The sequence below is a fragment of the Pantherophis guttatus genome, chromosome 3 (assembly GCF_059756535.1).
Source record: "Pantherophis guttatus breed Tessera chromosome 3, ASM5975653v1, whole genome shotgun sequence".
NCBI classification, from domain to species: Eukaryota; Metazoa; Chordata; class Lepidosauria; order Squamata; family Colubridae; genus Pantherophis; species Pantherophis guttatus.
Genome location: NC_142065.1, coordinates 23,441,639 through 23,461,927, shown reverse-complemented (window position 1 = coordinate 23,461,927; position 20,289 = coordinate 23,441,639). Strand labels below are relative to the sequence as shown.

General features: G+C 39.9%; 1 protein-coding gene across 2 annotated transcripts in view; it reads right to left on the bottom strand.

Annotated features, from left to right (window-relative positions):
* Nucleotides 1-16,611, bottom strand: part of B4GALT5 (beta-1,4-galactosyltransferase 5) — a 54,074-nt gene extending 37,463 nt beyond the window's left edge. For both annotated transcript variants that reach the window (XM_087889106.1, XM_034413807.3), the window contains exon 1: nucleotides 16,032-16,611. In XM_087889106.1, coding sequence (XP_087745232.1) covers nucleotides 16,032-16,155 — 124 coding nt within the window. In that variant the 5' untranslated portion in view covers nucleotides 16,156-16,611. The remainder of the gene's footprint in view (nucleotides 1-16,031) is intronic.
* Nucleotides 16,612-20,289: the final 3,678 nt, after the last annotated feature.

Below are 20,289 nucleotides of genomic sequence, written 5' to 3'. Positions count from 1 at the left end.
AGCCCTAAACAAAGACTGGAAAAACATCTCTCTACTTTTTCTTTCTGTAGGAAATTATTTTTAATGCTATTTGATTTTAAAAAATGAGAAATCATTATTTAATGTGATTAAATGAGGTGCAAAACATTTCAAATTAAAACATTTCAAGCTTTAAAAACACCCAGTTTCAAATTTAAGGCAGATTATTTCAATTTCAAAACATTATTCCAACAATTCCAGAAATATATTGAATTCAAATCTAACCCAGAAATCAAAACACCTGCTTCAAAACAAAAACAAAGCTACCTCAAGCTGAAATCACTTCCAGAATGATTGAAACAATTCATTTTGAAAGTAGAAGTACTTGGTTTGAACTAAAATACCTTATGCGTTGCACTTTATAAATTAGGTATATCTAATAAGTTTTTTAGCCATGTTCTACAACCTTGTGAAAAGCTTGTTAAAATAATTTAAATTAGGTTTCAAGGGCTGGTCTTAACATACTGACTAATCGGTTGTTCTCAAAGGTACTTGGAAAATTGTGCATGATAGCCAGGGCAAATTCTGAAAGTTTAATCTTTCCAAAAGATATGAAAATTCCTGTCAAAATAGTCAAATGACACGGAATCATTTTTCTATTCTTTTACTCATGTTAATTTTTATTCAGAACAAATTGAGAAACATTATTTTGCAGTTTTGTCTAGATGAACTTCAATTTACCATACAGATTGCCAGTATTATTATTTTTGTCTACTGCTAAGTAAGTGTGATATTCTTAAAGCTGATGAATTGTGGTTTCTCTTTTCTAGAGGTGTCCCATTGGGAATCTTGCCTAGAAAAAAGCCTTTAATTGCTCTGGGGAGTATGCTAGTAAAAATGTTCACATCTACATTTCTCCAGAGATACATTGACTGAGAAAGTAAGTATGAACAGGAAAGTATGGAGTAGCTTTGATCAAACAGCAACAATAAAATCATTGATGAATTATTGATAAGATAGGTAAAACTGTTATCCCATAGCATCTAAGATTTAAATTAATGAATAAAATGCTGCATACCAATACTAAATTTGTTGCTTGCATTCCCAAGCAAAATGTCATCCTGCAAAGCTTTCTGCCCATAAACTAGTTAATATATCTCTCTTGCAATCAAGTAGTCATAAATTACCAGATAGCAGGGTGGATAAAAATCAATGATTTTTTTAAAAAAATCAAAAAAATCGGATTTTTTTTATTTAAATTGGATTTTTTTGATTTTTATCGAATTTATTTTAATAAAAAACTTTTGGGGTAAAAATCTATCGTAAGATAGTTTTCTATTTAAGATACATAAATAATTTAGTTTATTCATCATGAAATGGAGCTTAGTTATGTAGTATGAGGCTGTATATTCTGCAATATTGGGACTATCGGTGAGTCAACAGTGGGTCAAAGGAGTAGCAGAGATGACAGTTGCTCTTTAGAAATTATGATTTAAATCAAGTTGATTTAAATCAAGCCTTTTTACTAGTGATTTAAATCATGATTTAAATTGTGATTTAAATCAACTCGATTTAAATCAAATCCACCCTGCCAGATAGAATGTTTTCATGAGTTTGAAGATGACCTATGCAGTCTTATTCTTTCTGGTTTGATTCTTGGTTTAATCTGAAACTACATTACACCACCTTTTTTTCTAAATTAGATAATTTAGTTATCTAATTTAGAAAAAGTCTGGTATCTCTAACAACAAAGACAATAGCTGCAAATTAAATCAGCATTTGCTCCAAGTATGAAATACTGTATATTTGGTAATATTTTCTCCAAATCATATTGGAGAAAATGAGTTATTACCCTGATATGTTTGTTAGTGTCTACCACAGAGAAAACATGGCAAAAACCTCCTTTTATTTCCAGATACTTTGTGATCATAGGTGAAAAAGGTACATTTTGATAAATTTATCAAAATGTACCTACTGTTAAAACTGAGAAAAATAAGAAAATTCATACCTTTATTTTTATTTATTTATTTTGTCAAACATGTACATGATAGCAAGTGTAGGTATAAACATGAACATAAACAAAGGAAATAAGTACAGATAAACGGGGACAGTAATACAGGGACGATAGGCATCCTGATGCGCTTTTTACGGACTGCTTAGGAATGGAGTTTGAGATTGAAGTTTTGAGGGTTTGAGGCTGTAATAATGGAGTTGGGTAGAGCATTCCAGGCATTGACCACTCTGTTGCTGAAGTCGTATTTTCTGCAATCGAGTTTGGAGCGATTCACCTTGAGTTTGTATAGATACATTCAGATACATAGTCAAGGTCGCTTTGTAGGGCAGAATTGTCAGTGGTGTTAAATAATTTTATGTCATCAGCGAAAAGGACACAGCAGCTTTTAATATGATCACATAGGTCATTGATATAAAGCAGAAAGAGTGTGGGTCCTAAAATGCTGCCTTGGGGAACACCGCTATTAACAGGTGCTGGATTTGAATGGGCCCTCCCTATTTTGACTATTTGTTACCTGTTGGACAGGAACGTGGCTATCCATTTGTGCAGGGATCCGGAGATGCTGTAAGAACTTAGTTTCAACAGTAGTTGAACTACAATTACACACACACACACACATATATATATATATACAAATATATGTGTGTGTGTATACACACACACACACACACACACACACACACACACACACACACACTTATAAGCTCTACAGAGCAGCGGTCACCAACTGGCAGTCCGTGGACCACTGGTGGTCTGCAGAAAAATTATTTGCATTATTTATATTGCACTAAATCAGGGGTCCTCAAACTACGGCCCCTGGGACAGATACCTGCAATGAACGTTTGTGTTGCTGAAGAGTCTCCCCCTTTGGGGTCTTTTTGTGCAGGTTGGAGGGGGGGCCGAAATTTCATCTTGGGGTCTGCTTCGGCCTCCTGGTGTGGGGCTTTGGACGAAGGCTGGAACGAAGTGCCGCTGGTGGCGAAGAAGCCGGAGGACCTTGTTCCAGTGGGAGAGCATTATGGCCTGGAACTGGCTGACCATCTCAGCCCACTGAGCCTTCAGGCACCAGTACCTGGCCTTGCCCTCCCTCAGGTCTTCCCTCTACTTGGAAAGCCTATGCTACTAGTCCTCAGTGAGGTGCTTCTGCTGAGCCTCCTTCTCGGTCAAATCCAATTTGAACTGAGCCAGCTGTTTTGCCAACTCTTTCTCGTGGTGGCTGCTTAGCTCCAACAACTGCTTCCTGTTGGGGCCCTAAGGAGCCCGGGCGGGGAGGGGAGGAGGGGAGGAAACATTTTCCTGTTTCAAAATCTCCCTCCCTCCCGCTCTCACACACACAGTTTCTTTCTTCTCTCTCTAAATACTTGACATAAAAGAGCCTTTCAAACAGAAAGTTTTCAAATCATACAACAGTTGTTTGCCCAACTTCTGTTAAATATTGCAGTTATAAAAATAAGTTAAAACTATTGGGGATTTCCTAAAGATGACTTTTTCCTTAACTTTGTGAGGCATTCCTTTTGTCTTGAGACATATTTAAGTTCCAGTAGGTGAGTAATTTAGGTTAATAATTTATGGTCATTTGTACAACTATCTTTAATAAACATAAGAGATATGGGCACTTTGTGGACTTTTACTCCTTTTCTTTTTACATATAATTTCATAGCTAACCTTTGTGGAAACAATTTACCTCGTGTTGTGGAAAAATATCCACTTAAATTAGGAATACTTAATAAAACTCTCAGATAATAGTGTCCAGCATGCTCATCATATCTTTGGAAACAAGCAGAAATTTTACACCAATCTGATTTTATTGGGTACAAAGCTTTCAGCGCTGTCAGTAGATTATCCTTTGCTTGGGTCAGCTCTGCTTCAATGGTGAGTGAGTCTGAGCTGGCCAAGCTGCTTCTCTTTATAATCTAACCTGATCGGGATTCATGATCAGTAATTCATTTAACACCCTTGTAGGTAGGGCAGTATGTCTGGAAAACAACATCTAATTCCTGTTGGAACTTCCCAGGATCAATACATATGGACAGAGTTGCACATATCTGACATACGTATTTTTATACATGGTTCTTTTCTGGAACTCCTGGGTCTGGCACCTGCAGCATGAATTTCAGTTGTAATCCAGGTGGTCCAGGCAACTCATCAGAATTTGGAATGTAATGCCTACACTAAATGTCCTTGGTTCATCCTCTTCTCCAAGAGCATCTCCTTCTGATGAAGACCTGTTCCTTAAATGACAATCCTTATTTTCTTCTTTCCTTCCCAAGGCATTTCTGTTTATCCAGATTGCTAGGGAGCTTTCTAAGTTGTAATTCTTATGTCTTAATAATAGCTGCAGTCCAGGGGTGGGTTCTACTTACCTTTACTACCAGTTCGCAACGGGGCCGCATGCTCTTGCTTCGCTCTCTCTCGCGTGCACTCTTCTGCGCATGCACAGAAGCATTTTCATGACGTCGTGGTCAGTGGGTGGGGCCTCCCACCAGTTTTACTACCGGTTCTATAGAACTGGTGCGAGCCAGGAGCAACCCACCACTGTTGCATCAAAAAACAAGCATCATTTTCAGCCCTTAGTGGGTGCAACTTGGAAATTGAGTAAGCAGATCTGTTCAACAGTGGGAACTAAATCTGGGAATAGGCAGTTATGGTAAAGGCTCCTTGTTTTATTCTTCACCTCTCACAGCCCTGTAGGGACATAGGAATCTTTCCCTTTTTCATGACGTGGAAATCAGGGTGAGAAAGTTTCATGTGTAGGATGGCCAAGAAGTAGGAATGCTCAGTCTGCTAGACAGTTAAGGACAGTTAAGGAGTTGCAACACATGTACACACACAAGCAATAAGAAATTGATTAAGACAGATAACGGGCAATGAATGATCTAGCTCCATACCCTTCTGCTCACCAATGCTCACATAAGCCAGTATTCCACAACTCTAGTGATCATTCAGTTCCTCACCCAAAGCACAGAGTCCTGAACAAACCATGGCTACAGGTTATATACATTTTTGTCACACAGAAGAGTTTAAGAAAATGATATATATCTTATGACCTCTACAATTGGAATGTGTCTAACAATATTACTGAGTGTAACCTTACTGTACTCTACATTCCTTTGAACAGGATACTACTCTTGTTTGTAGATTCTATCATAATGTACTACAAACAATGTTAATTATTGTATCCATACTATCTCTTTTCATTTCATTAGAAATACAAGTGTTTTTGTTATACATCTCCTTCCCAGGGTCACAATTATAACTGCTTGCCTTTTTTCCTAATACGAGTCTATTCATGCCTGAATCATCCTCATTTTCATATGTGCTTTTAAATCTCAACACCCCCTTGAAGTCTCAATTAAAGATATCTTTTGAAAAGATGAATGTAGATTCCAGCTTTACCGACTTACATTATAGAGCAGATGCTGCTGGCTGGGGAATTCTGGGAGTTGAAGTCCACAAGTTTTAAAGTTGCCAAGTTTGAGGACCCTTGTTATAGAGGGTTGTGCATCCAATTCATTGCTCATAGTTGGGTGCTGGTTGCTGGAAAGCATGTAGCCTGGGTTTTTTTTGTTTCCTTTTTAATTTCTTTACTGTCTCTTTTGAATGTGGTGTGTGTGTGTGTGTGTGATTTATCTATATGTGACTATTGATGGCTGATTTGTCTGAATGCCATGCTTCCAGGAATTCCCTAGTGTTTTTTAATTTAGCCTGGTCTAGGATGTTCCGTTTCCCTGCATTCTAAACTAAGGATGAATCAAAAAGACAAAGCATACCTTCTCCAACAGCCTGCAGCCAGATAAGCAGAGATTAATATCAGACAAACAATCAAGCAGAAAATAATACCTTAATCGAGGAACTACCAAAGAGAATGGAAGCTCTTTGATAGTATGCTGAAAGCAGTAAGACATTTTGTTTTCTAAGACTCTGACTCACTGAGTTAATTCAGAAATATCCAATCTTTATCCAAGCTCAGGCCAATGGCCTTTGGATTCCAAAGAATTGTATACATTTTTTATAGATGTCACAATTAAAACCTTAAAACTAAATCTAAAAACACACATTACAGGTAGACCTCAATTTACAAGCAAAGGCAATGGGGACGCCAGAGGCACTTAATAACTGTATTACTAACTTAAAAACTGCAAGGGTTCACTTATCAACTGTGGCAAAATGGTTGTAAAATGAGGCAAAGCTCACTTAACAACTGTCTTGCTTAGCAATAGAAATTTTAGACTCAATTGTGGTCATAGGTTGAGGACTACCTGTAGTAGCCAATGCTAGTTATCTAGACTTTCACCTATAGGCAATAATGTTTACCTATTGAATTTCAAACAAACCACACAATTTCTAGATATTTTTAAAAGTATCCTTAGTAAAGAATGCAAATTTAAAAAGGTATGTGGGCAAACACAAATAACTACTGCCAAATCAACCAGGTCAAGTATAAACACAACCAATATACTAAGCCTAGCTTTGCAAATGCACTCTTTGCAATACCACTATGTATACATCCAGGAGCAATTTAATAACAAGCAATGGTCCCAAGATGCACACCTGATTATTTAAGCAAAAATATATATTCTTCCTACATAGACTTAATCATAATATCTAAGTAAATTGAAACCAGGAAACATTGTCAGGCTTCCACTGTTCACTTGAGGTTAAATAAAGAATGCCTTAAGATAGTGATGGCACATCACTTCAAAGTTTTGGATGAAAATATTGTTATTTAGGAACATAGGTGAAAAAATACATTGTATCATGGGTTAGATTTCCCCAACATGAAGCCCTCCAAATGTGTTAAACCAGGGGTCTTCAACCTTTCCGGCTTTGTGGTCTGGCAGAGGGGGGAGGGAGAGAGGATGGCTCCGCACAAGCAGTGGGTGCCTGCACTCATGTGCACTTCATTTACACAAGTGGCAGGTGCTCCCCACTCACACAAATGGAGCTTCCCATGGTACAACACATCTTGAGTTTTTCAAATTGAGGGAGTTTGTTATAAACAAGCACTGAAGCATAGCATAGTCTTCAATGCTACCTTTTGGGCACAGGATAGAACTAGGATATACTAGCTTCTAAATCATCTGTAAAAACTTCCTAGAATAGAGAACCAACATTCCTATATCATCCACCTGGGTAGATAGATAGCTTTATTGATTAGCCTATAGACCAGTGATGGCTAACCTTTTCTGGACCGAATATCCAAAGTGCGGGCGCATGCGCGCGCACATACCCAAACCCCCAAAATGCAATGTGCATGTGGCTCCCGCACATGGACAGCCCCCTGCATGCGTCCCACCCCCCCCACATGCATGTACTGCCCCCGCATGCGCCTTACCCATGCATGTGTGCACGCCCCTGCATGTGCCCCACCACCCATGCATGCACGCATGTCCCCCGCATACACCCTGCCCCCTGTGCATGCACGGCAGAGCTGAACTGGGGTGACTGCTCGCGTGCCATCAGAGAGGGTGCTGTGTGCCACCTCTGGCATGCGTGCCATAGGTTTGCTATCATGGCTATAGGCCATATCAAAGCACAAAGTTCAAACACATATCACTAATAAAATCCTATACAATTTAAAAGAAGAGTAGGGTAAAATACAATAGTTATAGGATAAGATACAATATAATTTAATACATAATATATATAATAGAATAAAATTATAAAATTATATTTCAGTGTCACCCTTACAATCTACCCCCATGTATGCAGATCTCAACAGAACCATTTTGTTTTAAGAACTGTGCTATGTTAAATGTTATTTTCAGGTTCTGGCCGCACGTAAAGTAAGTTGTTTTGATATGGGGATCCCAATGGGTCATTTGTTTGGTATATAGACCAAGGTACCCATCTCTCACCCCCTTATACAAGCAACAATTAAATAGAATGTGAGCCAGGTCTTCTACCTCTGCCGCTCCGCAAATGCAGAGACGCTCACTGTAGGGTATAGAATGGAATCTCCTATATCTGACCATTGTGTCAAGCTGTTCGAATCTCGCTTGTGTAAATATCTCCCTAAGATGTTTTGGCAGTTGTAACTTCAAATAGCTGTCTACTTGAAAAGTATGTTTGTATTTGCTCAGCCATTTCAATTTACCTACCTTACTAAGGATAGCTATTTCATTTTGTGCTTCTATATTCTTAATTCTTTGGGCAGCTCTTTTTTTTAAATTGTTCTCCTGTTGCGCGAGACAGGAAGGCCACAGCTTCTTACAAAATTTGTTTGTTTGGTGATCCAGGAGATGTATTATTGTATTTTATTTGCTCTAGTAGACATAACTTGGGGAGTCTATCAGTTTCCATTTCATTGACTTTGCACCAGTAGTTATATGTTCTAATTTTGGATACTGCATGAATTGTATGAATTCCCAATTCAGCTCTAACTGCTGCAGCAGATGTTCTTGGATCTACACCCAAAATACGTATCAAATGCTGGGACTGTGTTTGTTCTAGGACTGTGGTTGAGTATAGAGCCCAAACCTCTGTTCCATACAAGAGTATAAGGGTAACCTTAGCTTTATTTGGACCTGGACCTGGACCCTGGACCCGGACCCTGGACCTGGCAGTGTTAGCAAATTATCGTCCAGTCTCCAACCTTCGCTTTGTAGCGAAGGTTGTTGAGAGTGTGGTTGCACGACAGCTTCCCCAGTAACTATTGGGGGTGAGATCTTGTCCCCCTCAGAGAGGGTTCGCAACTTGGGTGTTCTCCTGGATGCACGGCTGTCCTTGGAAGATCATATGACGGCCGTGGCCAGGGGAGCTTTTTATCAGGTTCACCTGATACACCAGTTGCGTCCCTTTCTGGACTGGGATGCCCTGCGCATGGTCACTCATGCCCTCGTCACGTCCCACCTGGACTACTGTAATGCTCTCTACATGGGGCTCCCCTTGAAGAGTGCTCGGAGGCTCCAACTGGTCCAGAATGCGGCCGCGCGGGTGGTTATGGGGGCGACTCGGCGCACCCATGTAACACCCCTCCTGCGCAAGCTGCATGGGCTCCTGGTGGTCTTCCAAGTGTGATTCAAGGTGTTGGTCATCACCTTTAAAGTGCTCCATGGCTTAGGTCCAGGGTACCGCCTGCTGCCAGCAACAGCCTCCCACCGGCCAATACGCTCCCACAGAGAGGGGCTCCTCAGGATGCTGTCGGCCAGACAATGCCGACTGGTGACACTCAGGGGGAGAGCCTTCTCTGTGTGGCACCAGCCCTCTGGAATGAGCTGCCCCTTGAGATTCGTCTCATCCCCGACCTGTGTACCTTTCGCCGTGCTTTGAAGACTCTCTTGTTCCAACAAGCCGGCCTGGCCTAATATGAATTTTAGAATGGGTGTATGTGTGTTTTAATCTATGGGCCAAATTTTTATATATTCAATTTTAAATTGTTTTAAATTTTGTATATTTATATGTGTTTTAATATGGCTGTACACCGCCCTGAGTCCTTCGGGAGAAGGGCGGTATAGAAATCTAATAAATCTAATAAATCAAATCAAATCAAATCAAATCAAATCAAATCAAATCAAATCAAATCAATATACTTTAATTAATGGGGCTAGGGACCCTGGGTAACTATGGTTCTTTAGTTTAAGCAGTAAATTCAAACAGGCTTTTGCTCTAAGTTTACTTCGTTGATGATGGCAAGCCCAAGATCCAATCTTGGAAAAGATTACACCTAAATATATAAAGGTATTAACCTGTTCAATTGGTTCACCGTCTAATTGCCACCTATGTCTCTGATGATGTTTTCCAAACACCATTGTTTTCTATTTAGATTTACTAATGATTAGGGAGTTATTCTGGCAATAAGAGCTGAATCTTCTTAATAGCCTACGTAAATCCTACTAGTGAATATGATAATAAAATCATATCATCAGCATAAAGCAAGCTGTTACAGTAAATATTTAGGATCATCAGCATCTGTACCATGGGATCCTTCATTAAGCCTGGCAAGTCATTGATATATAAACTAAATAGAATAGAATAGAATTCTTTATTGGCCAAGTGTGATTGGACACACAAGGAATTTGTCTTGGTGCATACGCTCTTGGAGTACATAAAAGAAAAGATACATTCGTCAAGAATCATAAGGTACACCACTTAGTGATAGTCATAGGGAAACAGTCAATATAAATCTTATATTGCAACAAGGTTACAGTCATACAGTCATAAGTGGAAGGAGATGGGTGATGGGAATGATGAGAAGATTAATAGTAATGCAGACTTAGTAACTAGTTTGACAGTGTTGAGGGAATTATTTGTTTAGCAGAGTGATGGCATTTGGGAAAAAACTGTTCTTGTGTCTAGTTATTCTGGTGTGCAGTGCTCTATAGCATCGTTTTGAGGGTAGGAGTTGAAAGAGTTTATGTCCAGGATGCAAGGGGTCTGTAAATATTTTTTTACAGCCCTCTTTTTGATTCATGTAGTATACAGGTCCTCAATGGAAGGCAGGTGGGTAGTAATTCTTTTTTCTGCAGTTCTAGTTATCCTCTAAAGTCTGTGTCTTCGTTATTCATTATTAAATAATAATGGGGCCAGAATATACCTTTGCCTTACCCCTTTATTTGTGTGAATCCTGTTAGTCAGAGTCCCATTAACCCCATACATCATCCTCAAACAGGTACTTGTGTAAAGGGCTTTAATCAAAGCCAGCAGTCTAGGTTCTATTTTAAGAGATGTCAGTTTACTCCATAGTACTTCTCTGTTTACCATATCAAATGCTTCTGTAAGGTCTATAAAAGCAGCAAACAGGGGTCTCCTCTTATAGGCATATTTGGCAATTAGATAGTTCAAGACAAAGCAGTTATCTATAGTGGATCGGCTTTGTCTAAAACCTGCTTGTTTTTCTGTGAAGATATTGTTTTCCTCTACCCAGATTTCAATTCTGTTCAAAAGAAACCTAGCATATGTTTTTGCCACAATGTCAATCAGGGTAATGGGCCTATAATTACTAGGATCCTTTTTATTTCCTTTTTTATATATGGGGACAACTATTACCATCTTCCACCCATCTGGTATATGGCAGGTATTATTTATATGTGTAAAAAGACCTGCCAATACTGGGCCCCACCAATTGGGAAATTTCTTGAATAATTCTGCTGGTAAAAAATCCTCACCTGGGGCTTTATTGCTCTTTAAGCTTTTAATGATGGATTGTATCTCCTTTTCCAAAACTGGTGGCCAAGGTGGTGGTGGGGGGAGAGTTGTAGGGTTTACTAAATCACTGCTTAAAGACAGTTTCTCTGCAGGTTCTGTGGAAGCAAACAAACACTGATAATTCTCCCAGTCCTCAGCAGATTGGTATGTCAAAAGCAAATCTCTGTTTTTTCAGGACACCTGCTACAGAGTACCAAAATATTACTGAGTTATGACTTCTGGCAGCCAACTCAAGTTCTGATCAGATTGAAATAGCAAAACTTTTTTTCCTTTAATGTTATAATTTTTTTATATTCCTTTCTTGTGTGCAACATCTCAGCTTGTATATGAGCAATAGGGTTCCTCTGGGTGAGCCTCATGGCTGCCTTCAATTTCTTTTTCAGTCGCTGGAATTCAGGATCAAACCAATGGGGTCTACCCACTCAGGCTTTTTGTAGCAGGCTTAGTTGTTAGGTGTTTCTTCAGAATATTACAGAGATTAGCGAATGCATTGAAGGCTGACAGCCACTCAGTAGTAGATGACTGGATTGTTCTAGCTCATTTGGTAGCATTCTGTTTTAAGGCAGTCTAATATTGCCTTAGAATCCACTTTGGCCTGAATTAACCTTTTATTTTGGGTCACCTCTACCTTTTTTGGTGAGCCATTTGTCAGCCATGTTATATGGTCTTAAATCTGAGCAGCCTCGCAATGTCACCCTTACAGGTTGATGATCACTATTGTCGCTAAGGTGTACTGTGACTTCCAAAAAGAGGTAGACTTTATCTCTAGACACACAAGAGATCCAGTACACTGCTTGAATTGGCTGGAGGCATGTGTAAGGATACGTGTAATTCTTATTCTTACCTCCCAGAACTTGGGTAATCAGACTAGGTTCAGTTCCATATCAATAACCCATATTCCAGACAACCATCAGATTACCATGGCTCAGATATAAAAAATCATAAAAATATTTATAGGATTGTAGCCTTATTCCATAATGTTCCCTTGTGTTAAAATGATAACATAAAAAGGACAAGAATTTCAGCCAGCAACAGATCTTGTTGATAGTCCTGCCTTTTCATGGTTAATTGCCTTTGGAATAATTCCTTTTCACTGGTCCTTCTAAATCACTTTAGCAGTGCTGTTAAAGTTTTTAGAGATTGTGTGTGTGTGTGTTTGTATGTGTGAATAAATTAAATGATGGTCAAAGATAAAAAATGTTGAATATAGTAGTTAACTAAAAAAAGGGAGACTTAACGAAAAAAATTAAAAAATAAACTAAAGGATTAACTAAATGTATCACAAACTCTCCAAACAGCAATAAATTACTCAGCAGGTATTTCCAGTATTAATCTTAGTCTTTTTATGACAATTACAAACAAAATTGTCAAATTTTGACAGAGATATTTCTATACACCAATCTAAGAGCAATAATAAAGTGTACTCCTATGCTATCTGACCCAAATAGTTAATAAAAGAGTCTTATCAGTTCAGATTGAAAGGATTGCTAAAAAGGCACCACATCTGAATATCTTATACTACCTCAATCAGTCAAAATAGTGGCACAAGTTCTAACAATAGCATGTTATTAAATTTTCCATCTAAAATCATAGGCAGCAAAACATCCAAAAGTCTCCTACATAGGACAAAAAGGAAATTTAAGAAATAATTATGTAAAGATTCTGTTTAGGAAAGTATTATTACAGTACAAATAGGCTTGGCTTTGCAAGTCCAAGGACACTTTTATCTCTACAGCAGCTCTCATATAACAAAGTTATAAAAAATTGCATTCAGAGGCCACTGTAATTCAAATATGAGAACATGCCTTTTCTCCAGGAAGAAACTTATAAGCAAATTGAAAATCAACATAGATTTGGGAGGTGCCTCTCTGTGAAATATATTTGTTCTATTGCAGTTATGCACTTGTTTATGAATTCTTTATTATTAATTCATTTTGTTTTTAACTATTTTAGAACTTATTTTTCACCACAAAGGAAAGCTCTAAGTCTAACAAATAAGTAATTCTAAATTGTTCATAGTTAACACAATCCAGTATCTTATATTTATTATGCAGTCAATGCAGACTGAAAAAAAATAAAAAATAACATTCAAGCTTATTAAACTTTCTGCAAAGTTTTGTTTGTTGGATATTGTGTTCTATAAAATACAAGATAGACGGGTTATACACCATTGTCTTGAGCAACAGTTGTTTTTGTGTAACACTGCTGTTATACCAAAAGTAATCAATTAAGATTAATTAACACTACTGTTCACCAAAAGTAATCAATTAAGAAAGCAAATATTATCAGGCTGTCTTTTGTGACATTGAAAAAATCCACTACATCAGAGGTGACTTTAAATGATTAGATTTGATGCTCTATTCTAAAATACCAATAAAAACTAAATTAAATTTAAATGTTGCATCGTATAAATAGGATTCATACTACCAGGAAAATTGTTATTTATAAACTGTTTCCTGATATAAAAGCAATTTATTGTATCAGGCAGTTCTTATATCTTTGTGCTTTTAATAGGCTGTACACCGCCCTGAGTCCTCTGGGAGAAGGGCGGTATAGAAATAAAATTCAAGGGCCTGGTGGCTCAGCAGACTGATAGCATTGTGATTAACACCAGCTGTCTGCAATTACTGTAAGTTCAAATCTCACCAGGCTCAAGGTTGACTCAGCCTTCCATCCTTTCTAAGGTAGGTAAATTGAGGACCCAGTTTGTGGGGGCAATAAACTGACTTTGTATAAATATACAAAAGTATGAAGGCTATTGCTTAATGCATTGTAAACCGCCCTGAATCTCCGGAGAAGGGCGGCATATAAATCAAATTTAAAAATAAATTAAAATAAATTTAAAAATTATTATTATTATTATTATTATTATTATTATTATTATTATTATTATTATTATTATTATTATTATTATACCAATTTTCTGATTCCTTGTTCAGTTGCTCATTCCTCACTCAATATGACTTAAAGGGATGAATAGTCTAGGACATCTACAGGGCACCCACACTAGGAAAGCAACCTTATAGTACAGAGAGATGTAGATAGACAACTACTAGTATTTTACTGGATCAAGACCAAATTTAATCTGCATAGGAATACTATACTTCTAAGCCATTATTGTTGCCTACTACTCATCTCTAGGAAATTATTTTGGCACTGAATAAAGTTGTCATTTCGAGTAAAACGTGACCAATTTAAGATTGAATTCTGTAATTTTAAGCCACATAAAAATATGCATGAACACCAGAGAGCAATGAGAAACTTCTCAAAATCTCACAAAAAAAATAAGCAGCCCGAAAAGCATGATCTGTTAAAGAAACTGTAAATCATTTTAGCATGAACATAACTTATTTGCAAGAAATATCTGAAGATTAGTAGAACGCCTTTATTAACCAAAAGCTAATAATTGACTATTTGCAGAATACTGACACTTGATAATATGAGCAAAAGGAGAAGGGAGAAAATAGCAGTCAGCATTACTGGTTTTTTAAATCACTTTAACCATCATCACTTGACCCAACTCTGATCACAACCTGCAGTCAATGTAAAGGTTTCTATATCTCCTGGGTTTTTATAGTCTACCTACTACTGTAAAATGAGCTGAAAATATATATCAAGCAAATATTTCCATGTAAAAGAAAAAAAATGGGGGAATACAAACATACTTTTTAAATTGACCTTCCCAATTCAATTTCCCAGTTCTACATCCTTTTGTATGTAGAATTGTAAGGGAATAAACTGCTGAATTAATCAAGGTCAAAGATAAAAAGAGCAGGAGCAAAATTAAATAAGCCAGAGGATAGTAATGTAAAAAGAATTCAGTATTAAGGAGAGAAGAGAGAAGAAAAAACCGCTTCTGCTGATCTCAGGGAAATGTTTGATACTGATCTGGCTGGGTAACTTTAGCCCAGTCACTCAATCTCAGCCCAACCCACCTCACAGGGTTGTCGGGGAAAATAGGGGATAGGAGTATTAGATATGTTCACCATCATGAATAAAAAGTAAGAGAGATAAGAGAGACTAAATGACAAAATGTCTTCCACACACCAAAATATACTAAAAAAAAAAAGACCTGACATGTATTCAACGAAATTTAAAAAAAAACAAAATATCACGACTGTATTATGGATTAGACATGTATACATACATACATACATACACACACATACATACATACACATACAATGTCCAAATTAACAGGAAAGGCGCTTCAGCGAGCAAAGTATATTCCTTTTTGCAACCTTACTAAAACTCTCGCTTTTGAGGCTCAGAACCAGGAATTCTCGTGGGCTGCAAAAAGGAAACGCGGCCCGGGAGCGCAGCCTCCAGGAGTCCATGCCGCCAATAACTACTCCGGGGGGGGGGAAGGAAATGTGTTTTGTTTGGGGGGGGGGAAGAGAAAAGTGCGCGCTTCATCGACACCCGTTGGTGAAATTTTGGGAGAGAGAGGCAAGAGACACCTCAGGCACCGAAGCCCCTACCCCTGGCTGCGGCAACTAGAGCGGGCGGGAGGCAGAGAAATGGGTGGGCAACACGGCCGCTTTCCCCCGTGCGCTGCAATAGCGGCAGCGGCGGCCTGAATCTGGCGAGGTGCCCCTCACCACCTCAGGCGGCGCTCAGTACCCTCCCCTTTCCTGCGCTACCGTTAGACTCCTCTCACGCCCCCCCCCTCGCTCGCTCGCGGAGGGCGCACGCGCGCCAAAATCGCGCGCCCCCCCATCTCCCCTCAAAAAGACCCCCCTCCGCCCTCAGCTGCCCGACGTTCTCTCTCTCTCTCTCTCTCCCGCCGTTCTTTCTCACAAGCAAGGCCGGGCGGGGAAGCGCGTCTCCCTCCCGGGCGCGCCGCCCCTCCCTCGCCCACCCGGAGCCGCTTTTTTTTTTTTTTTCCCCAAACGCGCCGCGCGACCCTTACCAATGCCGGGAGCCACATAGACGAAGTAGAGGAACGAAGAGGAGAGCGAGAAAAAGAAGAGCGCGGCCAGCAACGACCGCCGGGGAAGCCGCCAGGGCCTCCAAGGGCTCCGCTTCCACCGCATGGTCCGCCCCCTCCTCGCCTCGCTTCCAGGCGAGCCGACTGAGGCGAGGAGTAGAAAGAGGAGGGAGGCGGATGGCGGCGGTAACTGAGGGGACGGCTGACTCGGGAGCGGCGGCGGTGTGGAAGGAGGAGGAGGAGGAGGTGTAGCAGCGGGGGGGGGTCCTTCCTCCTTGCCTCACTTGCTCCCTCGGTGCTTCGGCGCGGCTCCCCCCCTTCGGCGACGGCGCTGCATGAGTGAAGAGTCGGCCAGCAGCGCCGCCCGACGAGCCCCTCCGGTCTCTTATAGCCTCCTCCTGGCCGCTCCCGAGGCTCGAAGCACCGGCAAACGGAGGGGGAGGAGCCGTCGAGGGCGGGGAAAGCGGGGCCTTCAGGGGCTCTCTGCAAAATCCCGTTTTTCGGAGCGTCAAAAGCGGACCTGCTCTGGACGCGCTCCCTCGGTCTCGCCCGGCCACCTCTCAGGGACCGTCCGCAAACTCCCCTTTTTCGTTCTTCCTGGTCTCGTGGGCAGCCTGGGAGGGGTGGCCTTGTCCAGTGAGGTCACCTTTCGGAGGCCGTTTTTCGCTCGACCTTCTGCTTCCAAAGCGTGTGGCTTCAATGGCTTATGGTTTAGTCACTTAACTCCCATCTGGTAGCGGCTTCCCTGACTACCGTAATAAATTGTATTAAACGGCGTAAGATTCTGCGAGGTAACAGCTCATTTCATCACATGTAAATGGAGTGCCTTTTGGCTGCCATGGACTAACATAGCTCTCCTATAAATGACTTCACTTGATTATCTGAACCATGTATGAGAAGAGCAGCCCTGTCAAGAATCTTTAAATGTAGATTGTGTCCACACATTTCGTTAAGTCACCATTTTAAAAATAGTTAATAGTAAAGTGATTTGGTTAACAACATGGCGAGCCACAATATTTGCCACATTTATCTTGTAAATGTAGACACTACATACCAATTTGGGTTTATACAATCAATTGTAGGCAAATCAATTTGTTGTATGAAAAGTCCTATTAGGATAGTCTTTATTGATTCTGTACCCTCCCTATGCATTTCCATCATTTTCCTAATCAGCATGGTCTACTCTATATAATGACCAAAGAATTGGGCAGCCTCATAACTTCTAATTTAATAAATACTGCAGCCATCCTTGCAACAAGGATGCGATTGTAGAGTCTAACACACTGTAGAGCACCAGGCTGGAGTGGTACAAAACAACTGGAAAAAATGAGACTTTTATTGGCACACTCTTACGATCCTAGCCCTTTGTGGAATGACCAAAGACATTTCAGATGTTATCACTAGTTCATGGCATTGATTCTATAAATCCAATTATTTGAAATCATTTAACTTCTAAGAGCAAAAAGCACAATATGTATTTTATCAATTCCTCCAACTGGTGGCCATGGAAAACACCCCATGGCAAGGTCCAGATCTAATCAACCACCACAAAAGGCTAAGCAAAGGACAAGCAAAAGATCAACTGGGAAAATGTGGAAGGCTGAAAAATTCATGGACTGCCCCAGGTCAAATTCTATATTCTCTCCTACAAGTGCAAATGTACTTCGGAGTACATTTAGAGTTATGTGCCAAAACCATTTCATGGAAGAACTCAGAGAAATCAACTATCATATCAACCTGTGTGGAAACTATAGCATCAAAAGAAATTCAAAAATGGAAAAAATGATGATTGCTGGAGTCATCTTCATAGTTGCTAGACAACACATTCTAAATGTATTCATTGCAAAATCTTCCATATTATGCAAACAACGAACTGGAGAAAGGGAGAAATAAACCTGGGCTCACTGCCCAATACTATGTTCTACACAACAGTCATTACAACAATGAAACTGAATACTTTTACAAAGAACTTGAATAATAAATAGCTCAGCTGGCCTACAAAAATATTATCATAAAACAGGGGTGTCAAACTGGCAGCCCATGGGCCAGATGTGTCACATGCAGGTCACGCTCATCCCAGCTCTACAAAGGGAAAAAAATGTCACGATATGTCACGTGATGATAACATGACGCCACAAGTTTGACATCCTTGTCATAAAAGATCTGTGCTTGAATAAGTTCAAGATGAATGTATTAAAATTATGTGGGCAAATTCTTAGATTAGTGAAATAAAAATATTGAACAATTGGCAACCATTGTTGAATCATAAAAGATATATGTGATGAACATCTGTTTTGAGAAACCAGCATGGAAGCACTGAATTTGGTACTCCCAATTGGGAAACTAAAGTAGAGATCAACATTGTATCTCCATCCTGGGATAAAGCAAGGGTTGCTATCGCTTCTCTCTTGTGGTACCTGGGGTCTGGGGGTCTTGAAGAAAGACAACAGGCTCCTTCCATCTACGCATGTGCCCGGCCTCCGGCACATGTGCTTTGCTGGTGCACACACCTTCCATGCATGTGCCCGGCCTCATAAACGTGACTAAATAGGATGCCATAGAGCCAGGGCAGGTGGATGCGATTTCCGCTACCAGTTCGGGTGAACCGATCTGAACCGGCTGAATACCACCTATGATAGTAGAGCAGTGTTTTTCAACCTTAGCCACTTTAAGACAAGTGAACTTCAACTCCAGGAATTCCCAAGCAGAATTCTGGGAGTTGAAGTCGACACGTTACAAAGTTGACAATGTTGAGAAACAGTGTAAGAGAGTTTGATGCCTCTCTCTGTGAATCCATGACAGTAAAACACTATCCCAGTATTTCTCAACCTCGTCAACTTTAAGATGTGTGGATTTCAACTCCCAAAAATCTCCTGTCAGTATGCTGGCTGGAGAATTCTGGGAGTTGATGCCCATTATGTCCTAAAGTTGACAAGACTGAGAAACAATGGACTATCCTGTTTCAAACTTTGTTGCATTGTTCTTTAACAGCCATATTTTATGGCATGTCCTTTAATGGAAGCAAATTAATGTAGCAGTAGCTTGTTACTCATGACTCTTCACAAATAATTACTGATTTATACTGCCTCATTAACCAGGTTTAATCAAATTAATCTAGCAGATGCCAAAGAGAAGTCATAAACTGGCTTAATGTAACTGAGCAACCAGAAAGTCACCTCACTGAAGAAGGAATAGATGCAAGTCTGTTGTCTACCTTAAATTACTGTGCAGTTATTTTAATTATTAGATATACAGCTTGCATTTGCTCCAGAACTCAGACAGGCATATATAATACAGCATTCCATCTTCTCAGCATTGCGGGAGTTGGGTAGCTAATCTAGTCTAAACATCTGGCTGACTGTGTGATAAACCATAGTATTTTCCCCTCACAAAAACAGTCCTGTGAGGGGACTGAGGTAAGAGAGTGTGACTGTTTCAAAGCTGCCTGCTAAAGTGAGGATGATCTTGAACTCATATCACACACACAGACACACAAACCTGTGCACACATGTGTTTGGCCAGACATGCATGAAATCTATCAGTATTTCTAGATAATCAAAATATTGTGTTAAGAGATAATAATCATGCTTTTGGGATCTAAAACTATGGGGAAAGTGTAGTCCATAGCATGGGACAACCACCAAGAAGGCCTCCCTTCTAGTCCATACACCTCCCACATTACACAAAATGGCATATTTAGCAAGTTTTCTCTAGATTCTTTCACAGGATGGGTGAAGTAGAATCCAATTGGAAAATGATCCTATCTCAGCCATGCAACCTGGAATGCTTAATGTTGTATTTTGAGTGAATCTGCAAGCTTACTGGCAGTTAGTAGAACACAAAATGGGCATTATCTTGCAAACCTGTTGCAAAGTCCTGACCACCATCCTGAAATCACATCTGTGTCCTCAGCATGGTGTCAGAGTGTCTGCTGAAGCCTGTGAAATGTTTGTATTGAAGTGTGTGTGTGTGTGTGTGTGTGTGTGTGTGTGTGTGTGTGTGTGTGTGTGTGGTTTGTTTATTTATTATGGGATACTATAGATATGCAAACCCAGCCTTAGTATCAAAATACTGGCTAAACAAATAGTAACTTCATAGAGTGTGCCTTACTACCAGGAGAGATCAGGGACTACCTTGTCAATACAATTCTGCCCATCCAGTTTGAACATCGAGGAAGGCACTTTTTGGATTTTCTCACTCATGGGAGGTAAAGGGGCTTTAGACCAGGAGTCAGGCCCTC